The sequence below is a fragment of the Elephas maximus genome, chromosome 24 (assembly GCF_024166365.1).
Source record: "Elephas maximus indicus isolate mEleMax1 chromosome 24, mEleMax1 primary haplotype, whole genome shotgun sequence".
In the NCBI taxonomy this organism is placed as follows: Eukaryota; Metazoa; Chordata; class Mammalia; order Proboscidea; family Elephantidae; genus Elephas; species Elephas maximus.
This window is the reverse complement of record NC_064842.1, coordinates 22,343,668-22,366,663: the sequence shown is the minus strand read 5'-3', so window position 1 is coordinate 22,366,663 and position 22,996 is coordinate 22,343,668. Positions and strand designations below refer to the sequence as shown.

General features: G+C 38.8%; 1 protein-coding gene and 1 long non-coding RNA gene across 2 annotated transcripts in view; one reads left to right on the top strand and one right to left on the bottom strand.

The window, feature by feature from the left end:
* WDR64 (WD repeat domain 64) overlaps nt 1-17,835 on the top strand; it is a 155,838-nt gene extending 138,003 nt beyond the window's left edge. Inside the window, exons 23-28 of the mRNA XM_049868224.1 lie at nt 2,161-2,270; nt 5,995-6,183; nt 8,683-8,788; nt 12,526-12,606; nt 13,416-13,529; nt 17,436-17,835. Coding sequence (XP_049724181.1) covers nt 2,161-2,270; nt 5,995-6,183; nt 8,683-8,788; nt 12,526-12,606; nt 13,416-13,529; nt 17,436-17,522 — 687 coding nt within the window. The 3' untranslated portion in view covers nt 17,523-17,835. The remainder of the gene's footprint in view (nt 1-2,160; nt 2,271-5,994; nt 6,184-8,682; nt 8,789-12,525; nt 12,607-13,415; nt 13,530-17,435) is intronic.
* LOC126066837 (uncharacterized) overlaps nt 1-22,996 on the bottom strand; it is a 108,276-nt gene that overhangs the window by 33,279 nt on the left and 52,001 nt on the right. The gene's annotated exons all lie outside the window — the stretch shown is intronic.

Sequence of the window (22,996 nt, the reverse complement as noted above, 5' to 3'; positions counted from 1 at the left end):
CAGACTTACTGGCCTGACAGAGACTGGAGAAACCCCAAGAGTATGGCCCCCAGACACCCTTTTAGCTCAGTAGTGAAATCGCTCCTGAGGTTCACCCTTCATCCAAAAATTAGACAGACCCATAAAACAAAATGAGACTAAAGGGGCACACCAGCCCAGGGGCAAAGACTAGAAGGCAGGAGGTGACAGAACATTTGGTGATCGGGAATCCACGGTCAAGAAGGGAGAGCGCTGACATATCGTGGGGTTTTTAACCAATGTCATAAAACAATATGTGTACCAATTGTTTAATGAGAAGTTAGTTTGTTCTGTAAACCTTCATCTAAAGTACAAAAAAAAGAAAAAGCTCCATGACAGATACTCTTAAGAGATAGGACCTTCAAAACCTCCCTGAAGAAAGAGAAATCATATGTATGATTACATACACGCATGCAGAAAGGACAGTTTAAGAACAATGTTTTCTAAGTGCAGATTGTAATCTATTAGAGGATCATGAAATCAATTTAATGAGTGGCAACCAGTACTTTTTTAAGAATGGAATGGAATAGGGTAGTAGAAAATGTCAGTGTGCATTGCACAGTAAGGGTAAGTATTCTTATGTAGAACTTTTTCCAGATGCATGCGCAGATGTGTGTACGGGTTTACTTAGTCATGAGATAAAATGTATTTCTTACTATAGACATGGTCCCAGTTAGAGAAACACTGGCCTTAGAGAATCCTATTGTAAAGCAGAGAAAGAAAACTTTTATGCAGATAATGCGCACCTTCTATATTTGTTTGCCAACTATGCTCTCCCCCCCGAGGTATTTTCATAAGCACTGCTATACCAATTTTTTTTCACGTCATTGCAAAAAAATCAGCATAACGCACTTACAAAAATACTTCATGGGAGGAGAGCGCGGTTGGCAAACAAATGTTAAAGGTGCAAGTTATTTGTATAAAAATATGGTATTCATTTTTGGCCAATCAGATGTTCTTGAGTACCTTTGAGACAATAAAAAGTTGTTGTTATGGTTGTCTTTTGTCCATTCTGACTCATGGCAATCCCGCGGGTTACAGAATAGAACTGCTCCATAGAGTTTTCTTGGCTGTAATCTTTATGGAAGTAGATCACCAGGCCTTTTCTTCTGTGGTGCTACTGGCTGGATTCGAACCACCAACCTTTTAGTTACCAGCCAAGCATAGATTATACTACCAAGGGACTTTCGTTAATAAGGAGGAGTTTGCAAAAGATATTATTACCCTGGCTCTCTAAAAACAGCTAGAGGGAATTGAGTCAGAAGGCTAAGAAATTTAGGAGGCATTGTGCCTAACTTTTGTTAAAGTCTGAATGAATAGAAGATTCATGGCAGAACTCCCAGCTGCTAGAACTCTAGCCACATAAGTACTCCTAGGTAGATGACGCAGAAAGAACTAAGGCCTGAGTCTGGGACCATCAGTGATGGAGGGGGAGCATACTCTAGGGGAATGCTACAGTATAGGAAGCTCCCCAGTGGATTCCTCTTGTCCACACAATTTAGAAATGTTTTTTGAGGCCCATATTTAAGGATAAACCACATCTTGAAGGAACATACCAGTGAAGCTTCTTGATGTCTTTGAAAGAGAATGAGCTGGGTCCATTGCTTCTAATTCTTTGTGGTATATAACTTCTTATGGAAACTTGTCCCCCGTCTCCTCCCCCCCCCCCCCAAAAAGATAGCCAGCACTATCTCTGGATAAAATGGAAAACAGAGAAAGTCTTCTTACCAACCTCCCTTCTAGCCGTTGCCTTTCAACTCTGCTTCTTTCCATGTCTGATGACTTCACACTCAGCCTCATGACAACACTTCTTTTACGGCTTTTCTCTCATCTAGCCATGGACTAACCCTCAACCAAGTGAATTAATAATTATCAATTAAATGATAAGTTGCTGAAGACATAGATATTTCCTCTCCAATGGATATGTATGGATTAATAAATCTCTAAAAATGGAATTTTAGGTAACTCAAAAAGCAAGAGGAGAGCTAATTGAAGGTCGGGACTTAATCATACTTGCTGATCTTGTTCAGATGGCTACACCATGCACTCTACATTTGGCTCTATAATGGTAATTTTGCTCAAGATTGAGTTTTGATTAGCGCATACTTATTTCAAGGAATATGCTTTATTGTCACTATTTAGAAATTCAAGCAGCTGCTTTCCTGGCGTGCTCATGCTTTAGAAATTGTTCAACTAGTCTACGTAGAAGAAAAACAAGTGGTGCTTACTGCCTCCACTGATGGTTCAGTAAGGTATGGACCTTCATCCTGTGAACGCAGGGGTTGAGTATGAGAGGTAAAGGATTTTAGCTAAAGTCTAGGTTAATGCAATCTTGGTAAACTTATTTAAAAAAAAAAATGGGGGTGTGGAATGGTAGCTCAAAAGGACTTTGAACATGTAGCCATGGATTTGGAATTCTTTTCCATGCCCAGAGGTGGCACCCAATATGTACCCTCATCTGTGCTTGAAGGTGTAATGAATACTTATAAGTGACTTTCGTATAATTATTTCTTAAGAGAGAGAGCTCAGAGAGATAGACCCAAACCCAGGGAAGGCTACAGAAGGAGATATGGGGTCAGAAGTCGTAGAAAAGTTACGGAAAAGAACAACTAATCTTGAGGAAAGTAAAACTGAGCTAATTTATCTTATTTATCTAATGCTGCTATAACAGAAATACAAGTCCATGGCTTTAACCAAGAGAAAGTTATTCTCTCACAGTCTAGGAGGCTAGAAGTCTGAATTCAGGGCGGCAGTTCCAGGAGAAGGCTCTCTCTCTCTGTCTGCTCTGGGGGAGGGTCCTTGTCATCAATTTTCCCCTGGTCTAGGAGCTTCTCAGCACAGGGACTCAGGGTCCAAAGGATGTGCTCCCTTCCTCTCCGCTCACTTCTTTTATATCTCAGAAGAGATTGACTCAAGATACAAACTAATCTTGTAGATTGAGTCCTGCTTCATTAACATAATTGCTTCTAAACTTGCCTCATTAACATCATAGAGGTTAGGATTTACAATACATAGGAAAATCATATCAGATGACAAAATGGTAGACAATTATACAACACTGGGAATCATGGCCTAGCCAAGTTGACAAACACATTTTGGGATGACACAATTCAATCCATAACATAATTATTTCATTGTCAATGCAATTGATTTTATAAATCCTACTTGTTTTTAATTGCCTAGTTAATGCTGAACACATATATACAAAACACAAAAAACTCACAAAGAGAGAGTAAGAAAAGGAAGTGTCATAATATTTCTTGAGCAAAAAAATTGCTGCATATTAAAATGTCCTAAAATTATGGTAATGAATTATCCTCTTAAAAGGATGAAGTTAGGTAAGATTAAGAGAAGTAGAGAGTCTTCAAAGTGTATTTGAGAGTTTAAATGTAATGAAATTGAAAAGAAAGCAGTATTTTATATTGCATAAAAGACATTGGACTGGAATTCAATAGTCCCTGGTTCTAATATTGGCTCTAGTAATTAATTAGCTGTGTAAGCTTGATGCTAGTGAGTTAGGTAAGGGCCAGGTCATGCTGCATGTAGTAAGCATTGTTAAGAATGTGGGTCTTTATCTTGCAAGAAATAGGAAAGGTTTTAAGCAGGGGAGTTACAGGATCTGATTTACATCTTTAAGAGATAATGTCTGTGGGGAATGGATCACAGAACAGCAAAAGTGGAATCAGGAAAACGAGCTAGACGTCTCTGAGGAATATAGGGGCTCAGATTAGGTAGCAGCCACAGTGATGAAAATAGGTGGTTTGGACTTGAGAGCTATCTAGGAAGTAAAATCAATAAGATGCGAACATTAACTGGAATAGAAGATGTCAAAAAGGCCACCCAGATTTCTGGCTCTACAACTAGGTGAATGTTGGTGTCATCCATTAAGATAGAAAGCACTAAAAGAGGAGAAATTTTGGAATGTGGAAGAATGGGGAGGACTTTTAGGAATGTTGAATTCAAGGTGAGTCCGTAGGGTAAGGTCCTATTAGGGGGGAAATAGAGCTACTTTCTGTCTCAGAAAGAGGATCTGGTTGTTTTATCTGTAGAAAGATTAAGGACATAAAATTTCATCATTAAAAAGATGCACAATTTGGTCCCTTGAATCTCTGCTTCAGCTTATTTTCACCTTCCTGACAGCAGAAGTGTTAACTGGGGAACAACACACATACACACACACACACCATGTGTGCCAGCACCTTTGTTGTTTTAAGCATTTCCTGCTCAAACCAGTTATCATTGGCATGGAGAAATGATGATTCCTGCCAGTGAAGATCTCCCTGGATACTCAGTTCAAAGAGCCTACCTCTATTAATAGCTATCTCAGAATAGAGCTCTCTTCACAAGGAAGCAATATCCTTTGGCTAATTAAGGTTTAGCTCTGCATCAGTAGGTCACTCCGAAGACCAAATTTCAGGAGGACAAAGTGAGATTCAGGGCGGCTAAGGATTCAGATGTGAGGAACAGGACATAAGACTGAGAGCCAGGGTCAGTTATCTGGGAGACCCCACACGGAGCAGGAAACACCACGAAACAAGGAGCGCAGAGGTTTCTTCAGTCCTGGTCTGAAGCTAAATGAATTTAGAATTATTTTAAGTTAGTCCCTCATCCTTTAACTTTTGGAATTTCTAATGTTTAAAGAGCTGGCCCATCTCACTTTGGTAAAGACTTGCAAGGCCATGGCGTTTATGTGGTGCTAGGGCAAAGTGGTTAAGAACTCAGCTGTTAGCCAAGGGGACAGCAGTTTGAATCCACCAGCTGCTTTTGTAGGGTCACTATGAGTTGGAATTGACTCAGTGGTAATGGGTTGGGTTTGGTTTGGTTTAAGGAAATAAAATATGCTATAGATATAAGATGCTCATGTTAATTTCACAGGACACTATCAGGTGTGAGAAATCTCAACTGGATATCTCATAATCTACCTCTTGAAGCTGGGACACTACTTGGACTTTGTGGAATCTACTCCTAGTTCCTTTAGCTTGTTTTCCTCTCCTCTGTTGTTGCATCATTTGCTACCCTGAGGTAGAAATCAAGAAATAAAAGGAAGATCTCAAATGCTATTTTATCTTTCCATAAGACATAGGGCTTATACTTCTGCTAATGATACTCTATTGCTTTTTTTTTTTTTTTTTTTTTAAGACATAGGGCTGCTAATGATACTCTATTGCTTTAAACCATTTGGGCTCTTTAGAAGGACCTATTGGAGCAACTTGATGTTGAAATATTGCATACGGATATGCAGTATTTTGCCATTCTATTTCAGAACTCAATGGCAAAAATTGGGATGGTGTTTCCACAATAGTAGGAATTGTGGATGGAGGTCAGGAGGGCTTTTATAATAGTAAAAGCATCACTAGGTGTCTTCTCCCACAAGTTCTGTTGATGCTGGTACAGCTGAGATGTACCCCATTCTAATGCCTAATTCAGCTAATACACTGTCAGTCAAATGTGGGTTCTGATTAGCTTGAATGGGCAGTGTTATTTTAGGAAAAATATGTCCCTTGTTATCTGGTTTTGATAAATGGGTATTATAAGCACAAATTCAAACATTGCCATTCCCCAAAATTGTTTTGGACTAGAGTTCTAACTGATAAATGTATTTACAGTATAACTGTTGTTGTTGTTAGGTGCCGTCAAGTCGGTTCTGACTCATAGCGACCCTGTAGGACAGAGTAGTACTGCTCCATAGGGTTTCCAAGGAGTGCCTGGTGGATTCGAACTGCCAGCCTTTTGGTTAGCAGCCAAGCTCTTAACCACTACGCCACCAGGGCTCCAGTATGACTCCCACCCAAAACCTATTGCCATTGAGTTGATTCCAGTATGACTAGATCCACAGTTTTCTATAGGAAGAGTCCTGGACTTATGTTTGAAACCCCTGGTGGACCAGTGAGAATCTATATAAGTGACCCAATGAACAGAATAATTTTCACCAAATTCCCCAATTACTTTCTTTTCCCTACCTTTGCCTTCCCTTAGGGTCTGGCAGGCCCTCAATGGTCATTACTGTGGATATTTTGGACAGCGAAGGATCTTTGACTTATCACAGACAATTGATTTCATTTTACCTTGTGATGTTAGTGAATATCCCATAGAAATAAAAGAAGAAAGTAAGTTCACAGAGAAAAAGCAAAAATATGAATATCCTCTGATATTTGACCAGCAAAGGTAAGACCAGTAGCTTTTATTTAGATGGGCAGACAAGAATAAAGCTATATTGATACTGTGACATTGTGCTGGGCATGGGGAATTCAAAGGGGGAGAAACCCAGAACTTTTTAATAATTTTTAAGTCTATTGGAAGGGAGAAATATGTTAACAAAAGAGTATCGTTCGATATAGTAATGTTGCTGGGAACACTTAATTCTTTCAATAATCTCAGAAAGGGTAATAGTATTTAGCCAAACAAAAAAGACCAACAAGGCAGTTGCCTAAGCAAAGACTGTGAATATACGAAAGACTGAATATATGCTATAGTATTTTGAGGCTTGGAGTCCAGGGGTAAGTGGGGAGGATGTGATAGGAGATAAAGCAAGAAAAGTCTGAAGGAGTCAAATCACACTGGAATTTTTATGTGGCAATGAATTTTAAACTTTATAGGATTCTCTATGACAGGATACACAAGAAGAAAAGCAGGTCTGAAGAAAAAAGATAATGACCTTGGTTTTGGATGGGTTTGAGTCTGAGGTTTTTGTGAGACATCCAAGTGAAGGTATTTAATGAGCACTGACATTTCCTGTCTGAAGCTCTTAAAAGAGGTCAGGGCTATAGATAAAGCTTTTGGAGTCAACAGCATAGTAGTATTTTCACTGTAGATAAGTCACTCAGATCATGTGCACAAAGTGAGAGAAGCAGAAGACTAAAGATGTCAAGAAGCAATATCCTTTAAAGATCAGGTCAAGGAAGAGAAACCAGTGAAAAACTTTGAGAAGGAAGATCCAGGTTGATGAAAGGAAAGCCATAAAAGAGTGGTATGATGTAAATCAAGAGAGGAGAAGGTTGCAAGTAGAGTGATAGAGAGGACATATCGGTAGAACATGGCAGAGAGTTCAGATATGACAATAGAAAAGTAAACACTGGACTTGGCACATTTATCAGCTGAAAACTCATTGACGACACTAGAGAAGGGCATTTCAAAGGGGTAATGGGTAAAAAATCACATCACAATGGTTGAGAAAGAAACAGGAGATAATGAGGTGAAGACAGTATAGATTACTTTTTAAGGAAAACAGATATTTCTAGGGTTGGAGAAAAGTTTGTTTCATAGGTTTGCTTGTTTGTGGGGGGAGACCTGGCCATGCATAAGGGCTTAGGGGTGAATGGATAGCTCTTAAATGGAGAACAGAATGTTGGTGAAAAGCTATTTTGTGCTTTTGCAAAGTTCAGTCCTGGTTTTGGCTGAGCCTTTGTCATAATGGAAGAGACTGGTGTTCATCTAAGCTTTCAACATCAGTTCGGCCCTGGGTGGTAGATGTCTAAATCTCTAGCCTCAGGGGACCAGACCTGCCTAACCTAGTGATATTCAGCAGACCAGAACTAGAGGTTATGTATTGAGAAGCTGGCTAAGGTAAGTCCAAAGTGGAAAGAATCAGAGGGAGATGTCTAAGATTTCCTTTTGAGAAATCTATGACTGAGTCAAAGCTGGGGAGACTCAATGCCATCATCTAATCCAAAGGATGGCAGAAGGGTTATAGACAGGAATTAAAGCCAAGAGTCTGAAGCTACACAAAATTAGGATCAAAGAAGAACTATTTGAAAACAATCGAGAAAGGTTTCAGGTGACTGCCAAAACCCCAGTCTTCTCAGCTGGCCTTGGTTGAACACTAAGGAGTGATGGAAAAGAGAACTGGATAAAATGTAGGAGGTGGTATAGTGCAGCCAAGTCTGATCAAGATGTGGTAAAGTTCACCAAGCAAATTTGGATAATTACCTTTGGGTAATTGCTGAGCCTTAAACATCCATATATCTTAGTATTTGTTAATGTGTCTTCTATACTACGTTGTGACTTTCTTGAGGACTGGGACCATGTCTTATACATACCTCTGTATCCTCAGTTCTCAGCACAGTGCCTTGCACATAGTAGGCACACAAGTATAATTATGAAATGAAAAAGAGAATTATTAATGGAGAATATTACAAGTAGAGGGAATAGATGTAAATGGTAGATTCAGAAACAAGAAACAGTATGACATGTTTGGTTTAGCTTGAATGTAGGTTTTGTGTTCTGAGTTATATAGGATATGTATTCAGAGTAATTGTTATTTGTAAGTAATTATGGTTTGTTTGTAGTGATACAGCTTCCTATAGAATGACTTATCTTAGGACATTTTAATTTATTGTCTTTAAAATACATTTTTAATGCTTACTTATGGCTTCCTAAATATAGATATAGATTTTAACAACAGGGGAAGCTGCGCTGAGTCACATAAAAGGCAAACCTTGGTTTTGTAATAGATGTTTCCCCAACCCTACTACACAGCTTTCTTCAATGGCTATTAATGAATTTAACTACGTGGAACGTTCAGGCTTACTAGAATTCTCTTTGGTTTCTTCAAGGAAAATCTGGTAGCATGCTTGGGGCTGGTGCCATGGGAGTCAAGGAATTTGAGAACCAGAAAAAGGTCTGACCAGTGGATACATAACATTTTCCTTATATCTTTATATGCAGATGGAGAAAAATGAGCTCAATGTCTTTGCTTTTCAAACGTACACCTCCCAAAGCCTTTGAAGTGGAACAAGATTTTAAGTTTTTCGAGTCTCTTTCCTCACCCAAGGTATCTTAAACAAACAAACAAAAAGAACCTTTTGCTTTTGCTTTCCTGAATTCACGTATGGCCAGTAATACAGTGTATTTGTTCTCTATTGCTCTAGCAAATTACCACAAACTTGGTGCCTTAAACAATACGAATTGATTATCTTACAGCTCTGTAGGTCAGAAGTTCAACATGGGTCTCATGGGGCTAAAATCAAAGTGTCACCATTGTTGTGTTCCTTTTTTGGAGGCTTTAAGGGAGAATATGTTTCCCTGCCTTTTCCAGCTTCGAGAGGCCACTCACATTCCTTGGCTCTTGGTCTCTTTCTTCCATCTTCAAAGCCAGCAACGTTGTATCTCTCTGACCCTTCTTCCACTGTTAGAACTCCCTCTAAGCCAGCTGCGAAAGATTCTCCACCATTGAGGAGGCATATGATTAGATTGGGTTCACCTGGACAATCCAGGCTAGTCTTCCCATCTCAAAGTCTTTAACCTTAATCACATCTGGAAAGTCCCTTTTGCTGGGTGAGGTGACATATTCAGAGATTTCAGGGATTAGGATGTGAGCATCTTTGGGGGGCCATTATCCTGCCTATCACGGATAGGTACACTTTTCTTCAGTGCAAAATTAAGAGAAAAAAAGTAATATGGTTATTCATTCTACTTCTATTTTTAACACTTTTAGAAACTGGATATGAACCTTTAGGCTAAGTTCTGACATTAAAACTAATTTCCTCAAGATCCTCCACAAAATAAACCACAGATATCTTTCTGAACTTACCTCCCATTACTAACCTACAGTTACCCCATCTCTACTAAACAGACTACAGACTTGCTGTTGTCTCCCTGAGCATTCCCCTAGTATTCTGCTCTGACAACTTTGGTTTGCGCTATTCAGTTTGTCTAGGATACCTGGCCATATCCATAATCCATCTCCACCTGTCCACGTCCACCCTGTCTTGTAGCATGTATAACTGACAAAAGATCCCGTATACATATATGTCAGTAACTTCTAAAAATCAATAAGAGAAACAATCCAATTTAAAAAAAGTCAAAACTTGAATAGATACATCACAAAAGGAAAAAAATCACCAATAAACCCATAAAAAGATGCTCAACCTCATTAGTAATTGTGGAAATGCACGTGATAATACCACAGGATACTATTTCACACCCACCATATTGGCAACTATTATGAAGTCTGACAATATCAAAGGTTGGTGACTGGATGTGCATTTGGCACAACCAGGACACCAATCTGCTGGTGGTGGGAGTGTAAATGGAAGAACCACATTGGGAAACAGTGTGGCACTATCTAGGGAAGCTGAAAATAGGCATAGCCTGTTAAATGTATACCCTAGGAAAATTCTTGAGCATGTGCAAGGATGTGCAAGACAGGCACAAGAATGCTCAGAGTAGTACCATTTATAATAGTAAAAAACTGAAGGTAGCTCAAATGCTCATCAATAATAAAACAGATAAATAAGTTATGGCATATTCATATAATGGAATACTACAGAGTAGTGAAAATAAATGAATTCTATCGAATGAGAAAAGCTTTGCAGGGAATACATACATAATGATTTCATTTATATAAAGGTCAAGAATAGGCAAAACTAAACAAAACATTGTTTAGGCAAAAAACATCTAAGGAAAGTTATATATATAAAGGGAAGAGAACTATAAACACAAAATTCAGGATAGTGGTTATATCTGAGAGGAGATGAATGGGACTGAGACACACTGAGAACATCAAGGTGAGGGGTGTTATTCCATCTTTTTAAAACAGGACAGTGGGTTTATGAATGTTTTTTAGCTATAAGATGACCTCCTGGAGTGCTTTCAGTTCCAAGTTTAAAGGTTATCTCAGGACAATAGCCTTGGGGGTTCCTCTAGTCTCTCCGAGTCCAGTTAGTCTAGACTTTTTTAAGAATTTGAGTTTTGTTCTGTATTTTTCTCCCATTCTACCTGGGATCATCTATAGTATCCCTTGTCAGAACGGTCGGTAGTGGTAGCCAGGCACCATCTAGTTCTTCTGGTTTCAGGATAGACGAGGCCATGATTTATGTAGGCTATCAGTCCTATAGACTAGTTTCTTCTTTGAGTTTTTGGTATCCTTCTTTCTCTTTGGCTCCAGATGAGTACAAACCAATAGTTGTATCTTAGATGACCACTCACAAGCTTTTAAGACCCCGGATGCTACTCACCAAACTAGGATGTTGAACATAAGCTTTATGAACTATGTTATGCCATTTGGCCAAGTTGTCCTACATAACTACGGTCCTAAGCCTTCAAACCCAGCAAACCAATCTCGCAAGCTGTTTGGTGATGTCTAGGAAGTATCCATAACTATGCCCCCGTATGTGCTTTATTATATATATGTGAATACATGTGTAGCACACATAAACATGTATATACATATGCCTATGGATACACGTATACATACACCTGTATATACTCACATATGCATTCCTGTACCCATATATGCATACATATCTACCTGCGTAATCACGTTTAGATTTTTTGGTTGTTATTACTGTTGTTGCAAAACTTTATGTGTTATAGCATTTACCAACATCATCCTTTATTCCTGTATACTTCTTAGTGTCACCATTTGCCTTGGTCAAGTTGTGCAGACTTCTCTATGAAGCTGTGTCAGAATCGACTTGATAACAACACATTCTTTGTTTTTCTTGTGGGCAAAGATATGCGCCTAGCTTGTAACAGATACTTAACTTTGTTGAATAGGATTGAAATAGTACAATCTAAAAATAAATACTGGTATTCACTTTAATATCTTCTTCAGATTTAGAGATAAGCAATAATTTTTTTAAAGTACTTTAACTGAAACATTAAATACATTTGGGGAAATCTTTAGAAAGGTTCATAGAGCCCTTGAAAAAATTGGAAGGAACACTGGTGGTACAGAGGTTAAGAGCTTGGCTGCTAACCGTTGGTGGTTGAATCTGCCAATACCTCTGTGGAAGGAAGATGAGGCAGTCTGCTTCCGTAAAGAGCCTTGGAAACCCTATGGGGCAGTTCTACTCTGTGCTATAGGATCTCTAAGAGTTGTAATTGACTTGATGGCCATGGATTTGCTTGTTCTAAAGAAAAAAAAAAAAAATGAATGCACAAATATTATAAGGTTTGCCTTCTTCTTACTACATCTTTATCGTCTTAATTTCCTGGCCAAATAATAAAGGTTTAATGCTGAAGTTAAGTTGAAATATCTTTCATTTAGGATTCTCTGATTTCCTCCAGTAATCTTGTTTTGCTCATTCCTTTCCATTCTCAATTGTGAAATATTAATCTATTCAACTTTCTTTCTTTTTAACAGATGTTATTGCCGGTTCCTAATAATACAATGAAACTAAATCTTACATTTGAGTAGCACTTTACTATGTACATTGCCTTGTTTGATCCAGGGCTTCGAACTGGTTCTTTCTGGTTCGAATCCTTGCCGAGAATTTCTAACAAGTTCCTAGGAAGTTATACATAAGAATCACCTGGGGATCTTTTTAAAATGTAGATTCTGGTTCAGTATATCTGGGATGGAAATGCAAATTCTCAGGAGGAGTTTGAGTTGGACTGAACCAGTTCAAAGCCCTAATTTGATCCTCATAACCAGTCAGCAGGGAAAGTAGCTTGCCTAGGATCATAAAGATAATAAATGGCAGAGGCAGAATTTGAACCCAGCTATTTTGCTATTGATGGAATGTGCCCTTTTCATTAAACCTGTTCTCTCCCCCTGTTTTGCAGATTCGAAGATATGCCTTGGAAGGTTTCATAACTGAAAACAGAGAAGCAGGGATTGTATTCGGTTCTCTGCCTATATACAGAGTGAGTTTGAGGTTTCTATGGCTAGGGTGGTAAAAGAAAAGTAGAGAATCTGACATCTTATTCCTGACCTTGAGCTCCCAAGCAAGGTTGGAGAAAATCACAAAACCAAGCAGACCAATCCCAGAGAAGTCTTTGGTCTATGTGGCAATGGCCTTGATCACATGTCTCTGCCATTCCACATGGTAGCTATTTCTAACTTACCCTGGTTCTTCATCACCTACAGGGTAAAATCCAGATTCCTTAGCCTGGCATAATCTTGAGGCTTTCATGATCTGACCTCTACCTAAACCATATGACCTCATTTCCCACCGTTCTCTCTCCACGTACCCTATACTCGAGCCATGCCAACTTGCCATTTCTTGGGCATCATTGTTCTCTCTCACCTCTGTGACGTTGCCTGTGCTGCCTCTCAGCCCAAAATTCATCCACCCCTTGTCGCCCAGAAAATCATTGCTCATTCTTCAAGCTTTTACTCCAGGCAACCTCTGTTGAATTAAAGAACTAATTAATTCACCGAAGAAATAATAAGCCATTAGATAAAATATTTCAACTTAATCCTCACTTGTTAGATCTTAAAATGTTAATCTTCCCAAGAACATGTTAACTGCAGTAGATATTGAACACTTAAGCCAACAGATGAGAGGAATGCCAACGAGTGAATTATCAAGATTAATTTGTGGGCAAGTATGTGTGTGAGGGGTGTATTTTGAAACAGGTGGGCCTTCTCAAACCTTCTTACACCCCAAATTCACAGTAGAGAAGTAATCATTTTAAGTATGTCTGATTGACTCTTTGTTTATGGCTTCCAGGTACCAAGCCCCACTAGCCTAAGATTCTTGCCACTCATTGGTTCAGAAGCACAAAGGGACTCTTTAGATATCCTTTCAGGAAAGAAGAAGGGAGGTCATGTTCAACATGAAAGAGTAAGTTTGTACTCAGAATTCCACAGTATAGTCCACTTCTGTTTGGTTTGTTAATTGCTACTCTGTTCCCAGAAACAGTATGGGCCTAAAGTTATCTCAGTTCATACTCTTTTTTTACAAATATTACAGGATGCGGGTGTTTTAGCTCAGTGAAATGGAAACCATGAATTGGCTGAACAGAGAGGGTGAAAAAACAATTAGGAACTCTGAGCCTCAACCGATCAAGCTTTCCTAGAGCTTTAAGGCTTGAATTCACAGACTTGCTTTAGAAGTCAGGCAAGTTGCTGGCACATGGCTGAGGGCTGTGTAACTTATCCTTGCTTCTTACTCTTATTGGACCTACAGGAGGGAGCCATAACACCAATAAATTTCTGTTCACCAATAAAATCAAAGGGAATTTTCTCCATTTATTAATAGTAATAACTAACATATACTTTACAGTTTACAAAGTGCTTTTGTAAATGATTCATTTGATTTCTACAAAAATTAAAAAAGAAAATGTAACACCCATTTTAGAGACAGAAAAAAATGAACCTAAAGCCAAAGGTCACCTAAGAATTAAGTGATAAGCTAAGATCTAAATCAGACTCAAACTTTTATACTCATTCTAATAAGCCATAACTATATCAAGAAACTTGAACCTGTTACTCTTCCACTAGTTCTAGGAAGCCTACATGGGCCCAACTTAACCTGGGGCCATTTCTCCACCATAACATAGATCAGACATTAAGAGGGAAATTTAGCAGTGGTAATTTTATAAACCTCCTTTCTATGAAGTCAGGTGAAAAACAGAAAGGAGGTGGTACTTATTGTCTGCTGCTAATTGAATAATATCTAACAGACACAACCACTACCACAACAAAAAAAAGCTGCCATTTAATTAATACAGAAGAGTTTAGCTTAATTGTGTTAGCTCTCATGCAATTAATGAGACTATGGATGATTTCTCTTAATCACCAACTCTGCCAATTATTTGAGTAAAAAGTTTTGGCAATAGAAGAGTTTCCTATAAAAATAATATTATTAATTTTAATTGTTTTAAGTAATCAATGAAAAACAGTGGTATAAATATTCTAGAAACTAATAGGTAATCAAAAAAGTGTTGGAAAACAAATGTAGGAGAGGATATGAAGAAATTGGAACCCTCATCCATTGTTGGTGGGATTGTAAAATGGTGCAGCCACTGTGGATAAGTTTGGTGGTTCCTCAAAAAGGTAAACATAGAACTACCATTAAAAAAAAAAAAAAAACCAGCATTAATGGAATACCTTGAAATACCCATCATATGCCCTAAACTGTGCCAGGCACGGAGAATAGTTTCATAGATCATAGCAGCTCCCAGTACAGATGGAGCCTATGAACAAAGAGAAACCATGAACAGGTATCTTAACATCTTTGACTCACTAGTTTTAAATGATAGAAATGCTGATTCCAAGTATTAACTTCTTTAAATGGTTTGTTTACCTCTTTAGAATAGAAAAAATTACAGAATGTTAACCATAGTGCAAGAAAACAAATTGGAACACAAGTTTATAGTTTCTCCCCAGTTTTAATGCAGGAAGGAAAGGGGAGAACGTGGACTTCGTGGAGTGTAACCAGTTTTCGAAGTTGTGGAGACATACCCAGTAAGAGAAAAATGGTTAAATAAAAGATGGTATATCTGATAGCATACCCTATAGTTTTTCCAAAGAAAAATCCGGAAAATGATAGAAAATCTCTCAATTTTATGTGAAAAGAGAATAGACACTGCAACTCAGTAATACCGCTAATGATAATGGCTAACGTTTATTTTAAAAATTAGCGTGCCAGGCATGACACTGAGTATTGATATGCATGCTTTCATTTAACCTTCACAACAACCTCTGCAGCTTGAGGTACTTATTATTTTCGTCCTCATTTTACAGTGGATGAAACTGAGGCACAGTGGGTAAGTAATTTGTCTAAGATCCCCAAAGAAGCAAGTAATAGAGCTGGGATTCAAACCCAACTTCAGAGCCTGGACATTTAAATACAATGCAATGTGATTCAGAGAGTTATTTTTCCCTCAGTTAAACTGTTGGGTCTAGACCACGTGAGAATTTACAAAGAATGAATATTTAAGAATCTCGCCCTATCCCCTTACCTCATTTGTCCTCATATCTCTGATCACTACCTGACGTTTGCATTATATAAGAATTTTTTTTTTTTCATTGCTTCTATCCCACTGGAATGTAAGATTTAAGAAGGGAGGAACTCTGACTTATTCTTTGCAGGAACTCCAGTATCTAGAATAGACTGACGCATGAGACACTCAACCATTTGCTAAATGAAAGAATACATGTTGCTGTCAAGTCGATTCTGACTCATAGCGGCCCTATAAAAGAAAGTAGAACCGTCCACAGGGTTTCCAAGGCTGTAATCTTTATGGTAGAAACCCTGGTGGCATAGCAGTTAGATGCTACGGCTGCTAACCAAGAGGTGGGCAGTTTGAATCGGTCAGGCACTCCTTGGAAACTATGGTGCAGTTCTACTCTGTCCTATAGGGTCACTATGAGTCGGAATTGACTCAATGGCAGTGGGTTTTAATCTTTATGGCAAGCTGCCACATCTTTCAGAGTGGCTGGTGGGTTCAAACTGCCGACCTTTCAGTTAGCGATCAAGCACTTAACCACTGTGCAACAGGGCTCCTTGAATGAAAGAATAGATAGGTTAAAATAAAAAAAAAAAAAGAATAGAGAATAAAGGAAGGAAAGACCTTCACAGCATGGGAAGTTCCCTCAGCTAGGGTGTAACAGATCTAGGCTAGAAGCCTCCAACCTGGCCTCAGGGCTGAAGAGGAGCAGCCACTTGGTCTATTCCAGTCCACGCCCAAAGAGTCTTCAGGCAGTTTAATCTTCACCTCACGCTGCCTTTCTCTCTCTTTGCCTTATACTCTCTACGTCCACTCTTCCCTTTTCCTTCTCTCCCTCGCCCAAGTTGCTGTTGTTAGGTGCCCTCTCGTCAGTTTTGAACTCATGCTGACTCCACATGACAGAGTAGAGCTGCCCCATAGGGTGTTCTAGGCTGTGATCTTTACTGGAGCAGATCACCAGGTCTTTCTTCCTCTGGGCAGCTGAGCACTGAGGTGTTATATTACCAGGGCTCCTTCCCTTCCTCATAATAGACCATAAAATCAAATTGATGTGTATTTGCAATTATTTGGTTGAATATTGCTGACAAAATTGGACACTTCTTGATCTGAATTTTAAAACTAAATGAGTTTAATTTTTTAAATATATTTCTTAAAAAAATCTAATTTTTAGTTCTTATTTTTGTGATCATGAATTGATGGCTTTTTTTCTGAGTCTAAGGAATCTGAAGATTTAAATATACAGTATCTCTAAACCTTATAACAACCTAGCAAGCTTCATTCTTTTGCTTTTTAAGCCAACTCTTTACAGATTGGTGAATTAAGTCCCAGAATGGATGCCTGCCCTGTTAAGTAGCTCTAAAGCGTCTCCTCTTCCCACCACATTCTCTGGAGCCCCATTTCCTGCTTTCAATATACTTTAAACTTGAGGCACACAAGGTTGTCAAGTAAATAACTACGCTTTCTTTCTAATCAAAAACCAAACCAATTGTCATTGAGTGGACTCCAGCTCGTGGCAACCCCATCTATTGCAGAGTGGAACTGAGCTCCATTCGGTTTTCATGATTATGACTGTTCAGCAGCACATCCCAGGCCTTCTCATGAGGTAACTCTGGGTGGGTTTGAACCACCAACCTTTCAAGTTAGTGGCTGAGCACTTAACCGTTTGCACCGCCCGGGGACTCCACGATTTCTTTCTAGGAGGATTAAAATCTCTAAGTAAATTAGTGGTGCAACTTAATTCTGGAAAATTATGTTTATAACACTAGTTACTAACAGGCATACCCTTTATTTTACAGTTACAAGGGAGGAGGAGAAGTCTGAAAAGACATTTGGTCCCACAAATAAATCTGGCTTCTTCCTTCTTCCCATCTATTCCCAAGTGAAGAGAGGAAAATGAGAAGCTGTTGCTGTGGCCTGGTCTGCACATAGAGTGTCAAGAGCTGGATGATACCTCAGGCTTTATTATAGGATGGGAGCGAACTTCCACCAGACACTGTCAGCCCTCCCCATATCCTCAGGCCATCCTGTTGAGGAAGAAGATTGCTCAGGGAGCCACTGGTGGCCTCAGCCCTCAATGCCAAGCAAAGCAGCAAGCAGCCAGTTTGCCAACTTCTTTCATTTACTGAAATCCATTCAATGAATAGGCAGTGTTTCTTGTTCACTGTCAGCAAAATGACAATAAGGATGCAAACGAAACCAGTAACATAAGTAGATTTAAATAATATGACTTATCAACGATTAGCTTTTCACCTTCCCTCATTGCTCATCCTATTCCAAGAATGATTAATTGAAAACATGCATTAAGAGGCAACTTACTTGTGTCATGCTATGTGGTATACACAGAGAATTACTATTAAAAAGAAAAATGAACCAGTTGGGTCTCTAGCTATTTGTCTTCTTCATTTGGGGATATCTCATCTGGAAAAAAAATGTTTAGTTCCTTAGAAAAAGTCAGAAATTATTATGTTTGGCCTAGAAATGACTCTAGATAAATAGAACTTGAATGGTTATATGAACTTTCTGAGGTTCATCTTTTATTCTTTGAATAATTGATTTTGGTATTGGGGTCAAATCATTAATTTCACCAATGTGTACTCATATAAAAGATGAAAGCAGCTAAAGTTGATCAATAATACATTAGACTTTAAGTAAGTCAAAAGGCATGAGGAAAGTATTAGAATTGAAGCATGAAGACTGGCTGACATGGTCCTCTTCTGGAATGATTCTGAGCTTTGAATAATAAAAGTGTTTCCATGTCAAGGGTTAGCCTACTTTTCCCAAAGCACCAGGCCGCTTGGTAAGAAAAAGCTGTGGACCTTTGGTAGAATCTGATTCTACCTTTCCATTCTGTGAAAGGTGTTATAATTCTTAAAATCCCAAAATCTATGAAGATTTATGGTCAGAATAACAACTCATTTTTAACAAGTGTCAGCTAAAAACAAATCTGGGCTCTGACCAGGAGAAGCTTTATTCAGAAGAAAAGGCTGAAACGGAAAAGGACTAATGTGGTAGTGGGGGAGGGGAGAACACCCAGACCATAAGATCTGCAAGCTTCTCAAAGAGTTAGGGAAGAAGCATTTTTCTTTTCTAGAGACTGGGAGTAAACAAGCCTAGAAAAAAAACCCGGTGTGGGGAAGTAGGACGAAAGGTTGACATGATCAGAGAGTAAATCAGAATGTTTTACACTGAGGTCAGTCTGTTCTTCAGGAGGGAGTTTGAAAAGGGGGAAGTTCTGGGTTTTTTATGTAGGCTGAGGGTGGGCCAAAACACAGGAACTGAGGGAACGAGAGAAGCTTAACCAAACATTGGTTAACAAGCACTCTGTTTCTGATTGGTCAGTGGCGGGGCAGATGAACCTGTAAGCCACTAACCTACAGAGTCAAGAAGAACAGTGACCTGTATAACCTGCATTCACTGTTCCCTCTTTGGAGCACCTTCCCAACATGTTTGGGTGACACGGCCAATTTGAGTCTGATCTACTCACAGTAAATATATTCTGTTACTGTAATTTTTGGTGTTTCTCTACACGTTTAGGTTTTTGACAGTCCTGAAATAAAATAAATGCTAACCCAGCATTCTCCATCAGGGGAAAACATTACTCAGGAAGAAAAGTCAAATGTTAAATAAGATTATTGACAAACAAAAATTGACTTAATCACGGGTAAAAACCCATGTGTGCCAGAGTAGTAGTGTTTTCAGTGGCTAATTTTTTGGAAGTAGATCACCAGGCCCTTCTTCTGAGGCTCCTCTGGTGGACTTGTACCTGCAAGCTTTCAGTTAGCAGCCGAGTGTGATTACCATTCACACCACAGAGGGATTCCTAATCACCAGGATATACACATTAGAGAAAATACAAAAGGATGTTCTCTAGTAGAAGGAAAATGGATAGAAGTTCAGAGATACAGGAAGGATAAAGAGCAATGAAAATGGTGAATATGTAGATAACTTATATGAACATTAACAGTATAAAACAGTATCAATAATGTTTTAGAAGTTAAAAACATGGACAATTAAAATCAATAAAATAAAAAAAAAATAGACATGAAAGTTGGGAGGAAAAGAAATACAGTTAAAGTGTTCTGAGACTCTTGAATTGTCTGGAAAAAGGTCAAAGTACCAATACTCATTCAACTCTGATAAAACAGGGATAAGCTTCATAAACTCTATGTTAACCACGAAAAGAATAGCAACAGACTGTATAACTGTGGGACAAAAAACTCCATTTGGCCTTTTGTCTCTGGTTCCTGAAAATAAATCCTGGAATTTGCCAGCAATCAAGGTGTCTTTGCTTCTCTAAAACAGCCAGGCAACATTTAAGCATGTGCAAATGAGTTGGGAGCCCCCACCTCCACACCTGGCAACAAACCTCAGAGGGGGGCATAATGCAATCAATCATGCATATCCATTGATTTCATCGATCATAAATATGCATTGAGGCCCCAATCATGCCTATGCATTGTTATAAGAGGCCATGAACATGGAAGCAGTTGAGCCACCTGGATTGGTGAGAATGTCCCCGCATGGCAGAAAGTGACAAGTCCCTGGGGACAATGGAGGCTACCTGCTGAAAACTCTCCCAGACCTTACCTGATTTTTCCCTTCATTTATATCCTTTCTGTTATAATAAATGGGTAACTGTAAAAATAGGTAGTTTCCGTGAGTTCTGTGTATCATTCTAGTGAGTTATCAAACCCACTGGGGGTAGTAAAAGCCAGTGGTGAGGCTGGCATTTGCCTATTTGGCAGTCTGAAGGACAGTGTCCTTTTACTTGTAAGGCCTGACCTAAGTCTGGGTGGCTAGGTTCAGAGAGAGAAAGTACCACGTGGCTGGCTGGTGTCAGAAGAAGTAGGAAAATGAGGATATGAGTTATATTTGCATTTTGGGAGTGGGCCTTACGTCCATTTTTATTAACACAATAGCTAATGGCCTGATAAAGGAGGAAAAGGAGCATAATGAAAATTAACTTGATCTAAAAGAAAGCAAAGGGTAAGACAGTACACAATACTGGGGAAGCCAGCATGACTTGTACAAGGCAAGGTCATGGAAGCTCCATAGACACATCCAAACTCCCTGAGGGACCAAATTGCTGGACTGAGGGCTGTGGGAACCATGGTCTCGGGGAACAACTAATTTAATTGGCATAATATAGTTTATAAAGAAAATGTTCTACATTCTACTTTGGTGAGTAGCATCTGGGCTCTTAAAAGCCTGTGAGTGGCCATCTAAGATACTCCACTGGTCTCATCCCTTTAAGAGCAAGGGAAAATGAAGAAAACTAAAGATATGAGGGAAAGATTAGTCCAAAGGACTAAAAGACCACATCTACCATGGCCTCTACCAGACTGAGCCCAGTACAACTGGATGGTCCCCAGCTACCATTACTGACCACTCTGATAGGGATCACAATAGAGGGCCCCAGAAAGAGCTGGAGAAAAATGTAGAACAAAATTCTAACTCACAAAAAAAGACCAGACTTACTGTCCTGACAGAGACTGGAGAAACCCCAAGAGTATGGCCCCCAGACACCCTTTTAACTCAGTAATGAAATCACTCCCTAAAGATTTCAGCTAAAGATTAAATAGAACCATAAAACAAAACGAGACTAAAGAGGCACACTAGCCCAGGGACAAGGACTAGAAGGCAGGAGGGGACAGGAAAGCTAGTAAGAGAGAACCCAAGGGCGAGAAGGAAGAGTGTTGACATGCCGTGGAGTTGTTAACCAGTGTCATAAAACAATATGTGTACTAATCATTTAATACGAAACTAGTTTGTTCTGTAAACCTTCATCTAAAGCACAATAAAAAAATTAAGGGCCCCGCCCAAATAAATAAATAACAGAGAGAAAGAAAAAAGAAACACAGAATAGGCAGGACAAGGAAAAAAGACATAGTAATGTGGTAGATTTAAACGGCTATATATCAATCATTATGAAAAATTTAATAAATTAGATGTTCAAATTAAAAGACAAAGATTGTCAATGGATAAAATAAAACCCAACTATATATTGTTTGCAAGAAACATATCAGGCAAATTAAGTCACAAAGCAAACTCTAATCCAAGAGGATGGAGAAACAGTCATATTGTAAAGGGCCTTATATACAAAAATGGGAGAAATTTGTGGTCATTTTCTTGTGTGTGTGGGATCTATCACACTCCCCAAACTGATCCTTAAATTCAATGCAATCCTAGTCAAAATCTCAATATTGTTTAAATTGAACTTGACAAGCTGATTCAAAAATTTGAGAATATTGAAAAAGGCCAAGAATAGCCAGGATACTCTTGAAGAGCAAAGATAGACTTGTTTGACTATGTACAGAGATGTATTATAAAACTACAGTAATGAAAACCATGTGCTATTGGCACAGGAATAGACAAATACACTGATGGAATGGAATAGAGACCACAAAAAGGACCCTCACCTATTAGTCATGTGATTTGTGGCATAGGCAGTACTGCAGCACAGTAAATACATCTTTTCAATAAATGGTACTGAGAATTAGGTATCTATCTATACTGGAAAAACAGGGAAATTGACCCCTAGCTCACATGGGAAATTGACTGCTAGCTCATACTATGCACAGAAATCGGTTCCATGCAATTGTAATTCTAGGTGTAAAAGGCAAAACATAAAGTAATTTTAGAATAAAACAAAGGAGAACATCTTCATGAGCTAGGAGCAGGAAAAGAATTATTAAACAGTATACAAAAAGCACTGAGCACAAAGGAAAATATTGATAAAGTGACTATATTAAAGTTAAAATTTTGTTTTCACCAAAGACACTCTTAAGAAAGTAAAAAAAGCAAAGCGCAAGGTGGCAAAAGATGTTTGCACCACTCTTAACTAAGAAAGAACTCATATCCAGAACACATGAAGAACTCCAGCAAATCAATAGAAAAAACAACAAAAAAAAAACAGACAACCCAGTAGAATAGACAAGAGACATAAAGGGACCCTTCACAAAAGAGGCTGTTCAATAGCTAGCGCATGTATGAAAGGATGCTCAGTCTCCTTAGCAATCAAGGGAAACCTAATCAAAACCACAATTAGATACCACACAAACACCAGAATGGCTAAAATTAAAAGCCTAACAATGCCAAGTGTTGACAAAGACGTAGAACAACGCGAAGGATCATATACTTCTGGTAGAAGTATAAATTGGTTCAATTACTTTGGAAAATAATTTGCTGCTATCTACAGAAGAAGTTGATCAAATACACATTCCACGACTCTGCAATTCCACTCCTAAGTCTGTATCCACCACCACCTGCCCACTGCCAGTTGAGTCAACTCCGACTCATAGAGACCTTATAGGACAGAGTAGAACTGTCCCATAGTGTTTCCACTAAACTTTATGGA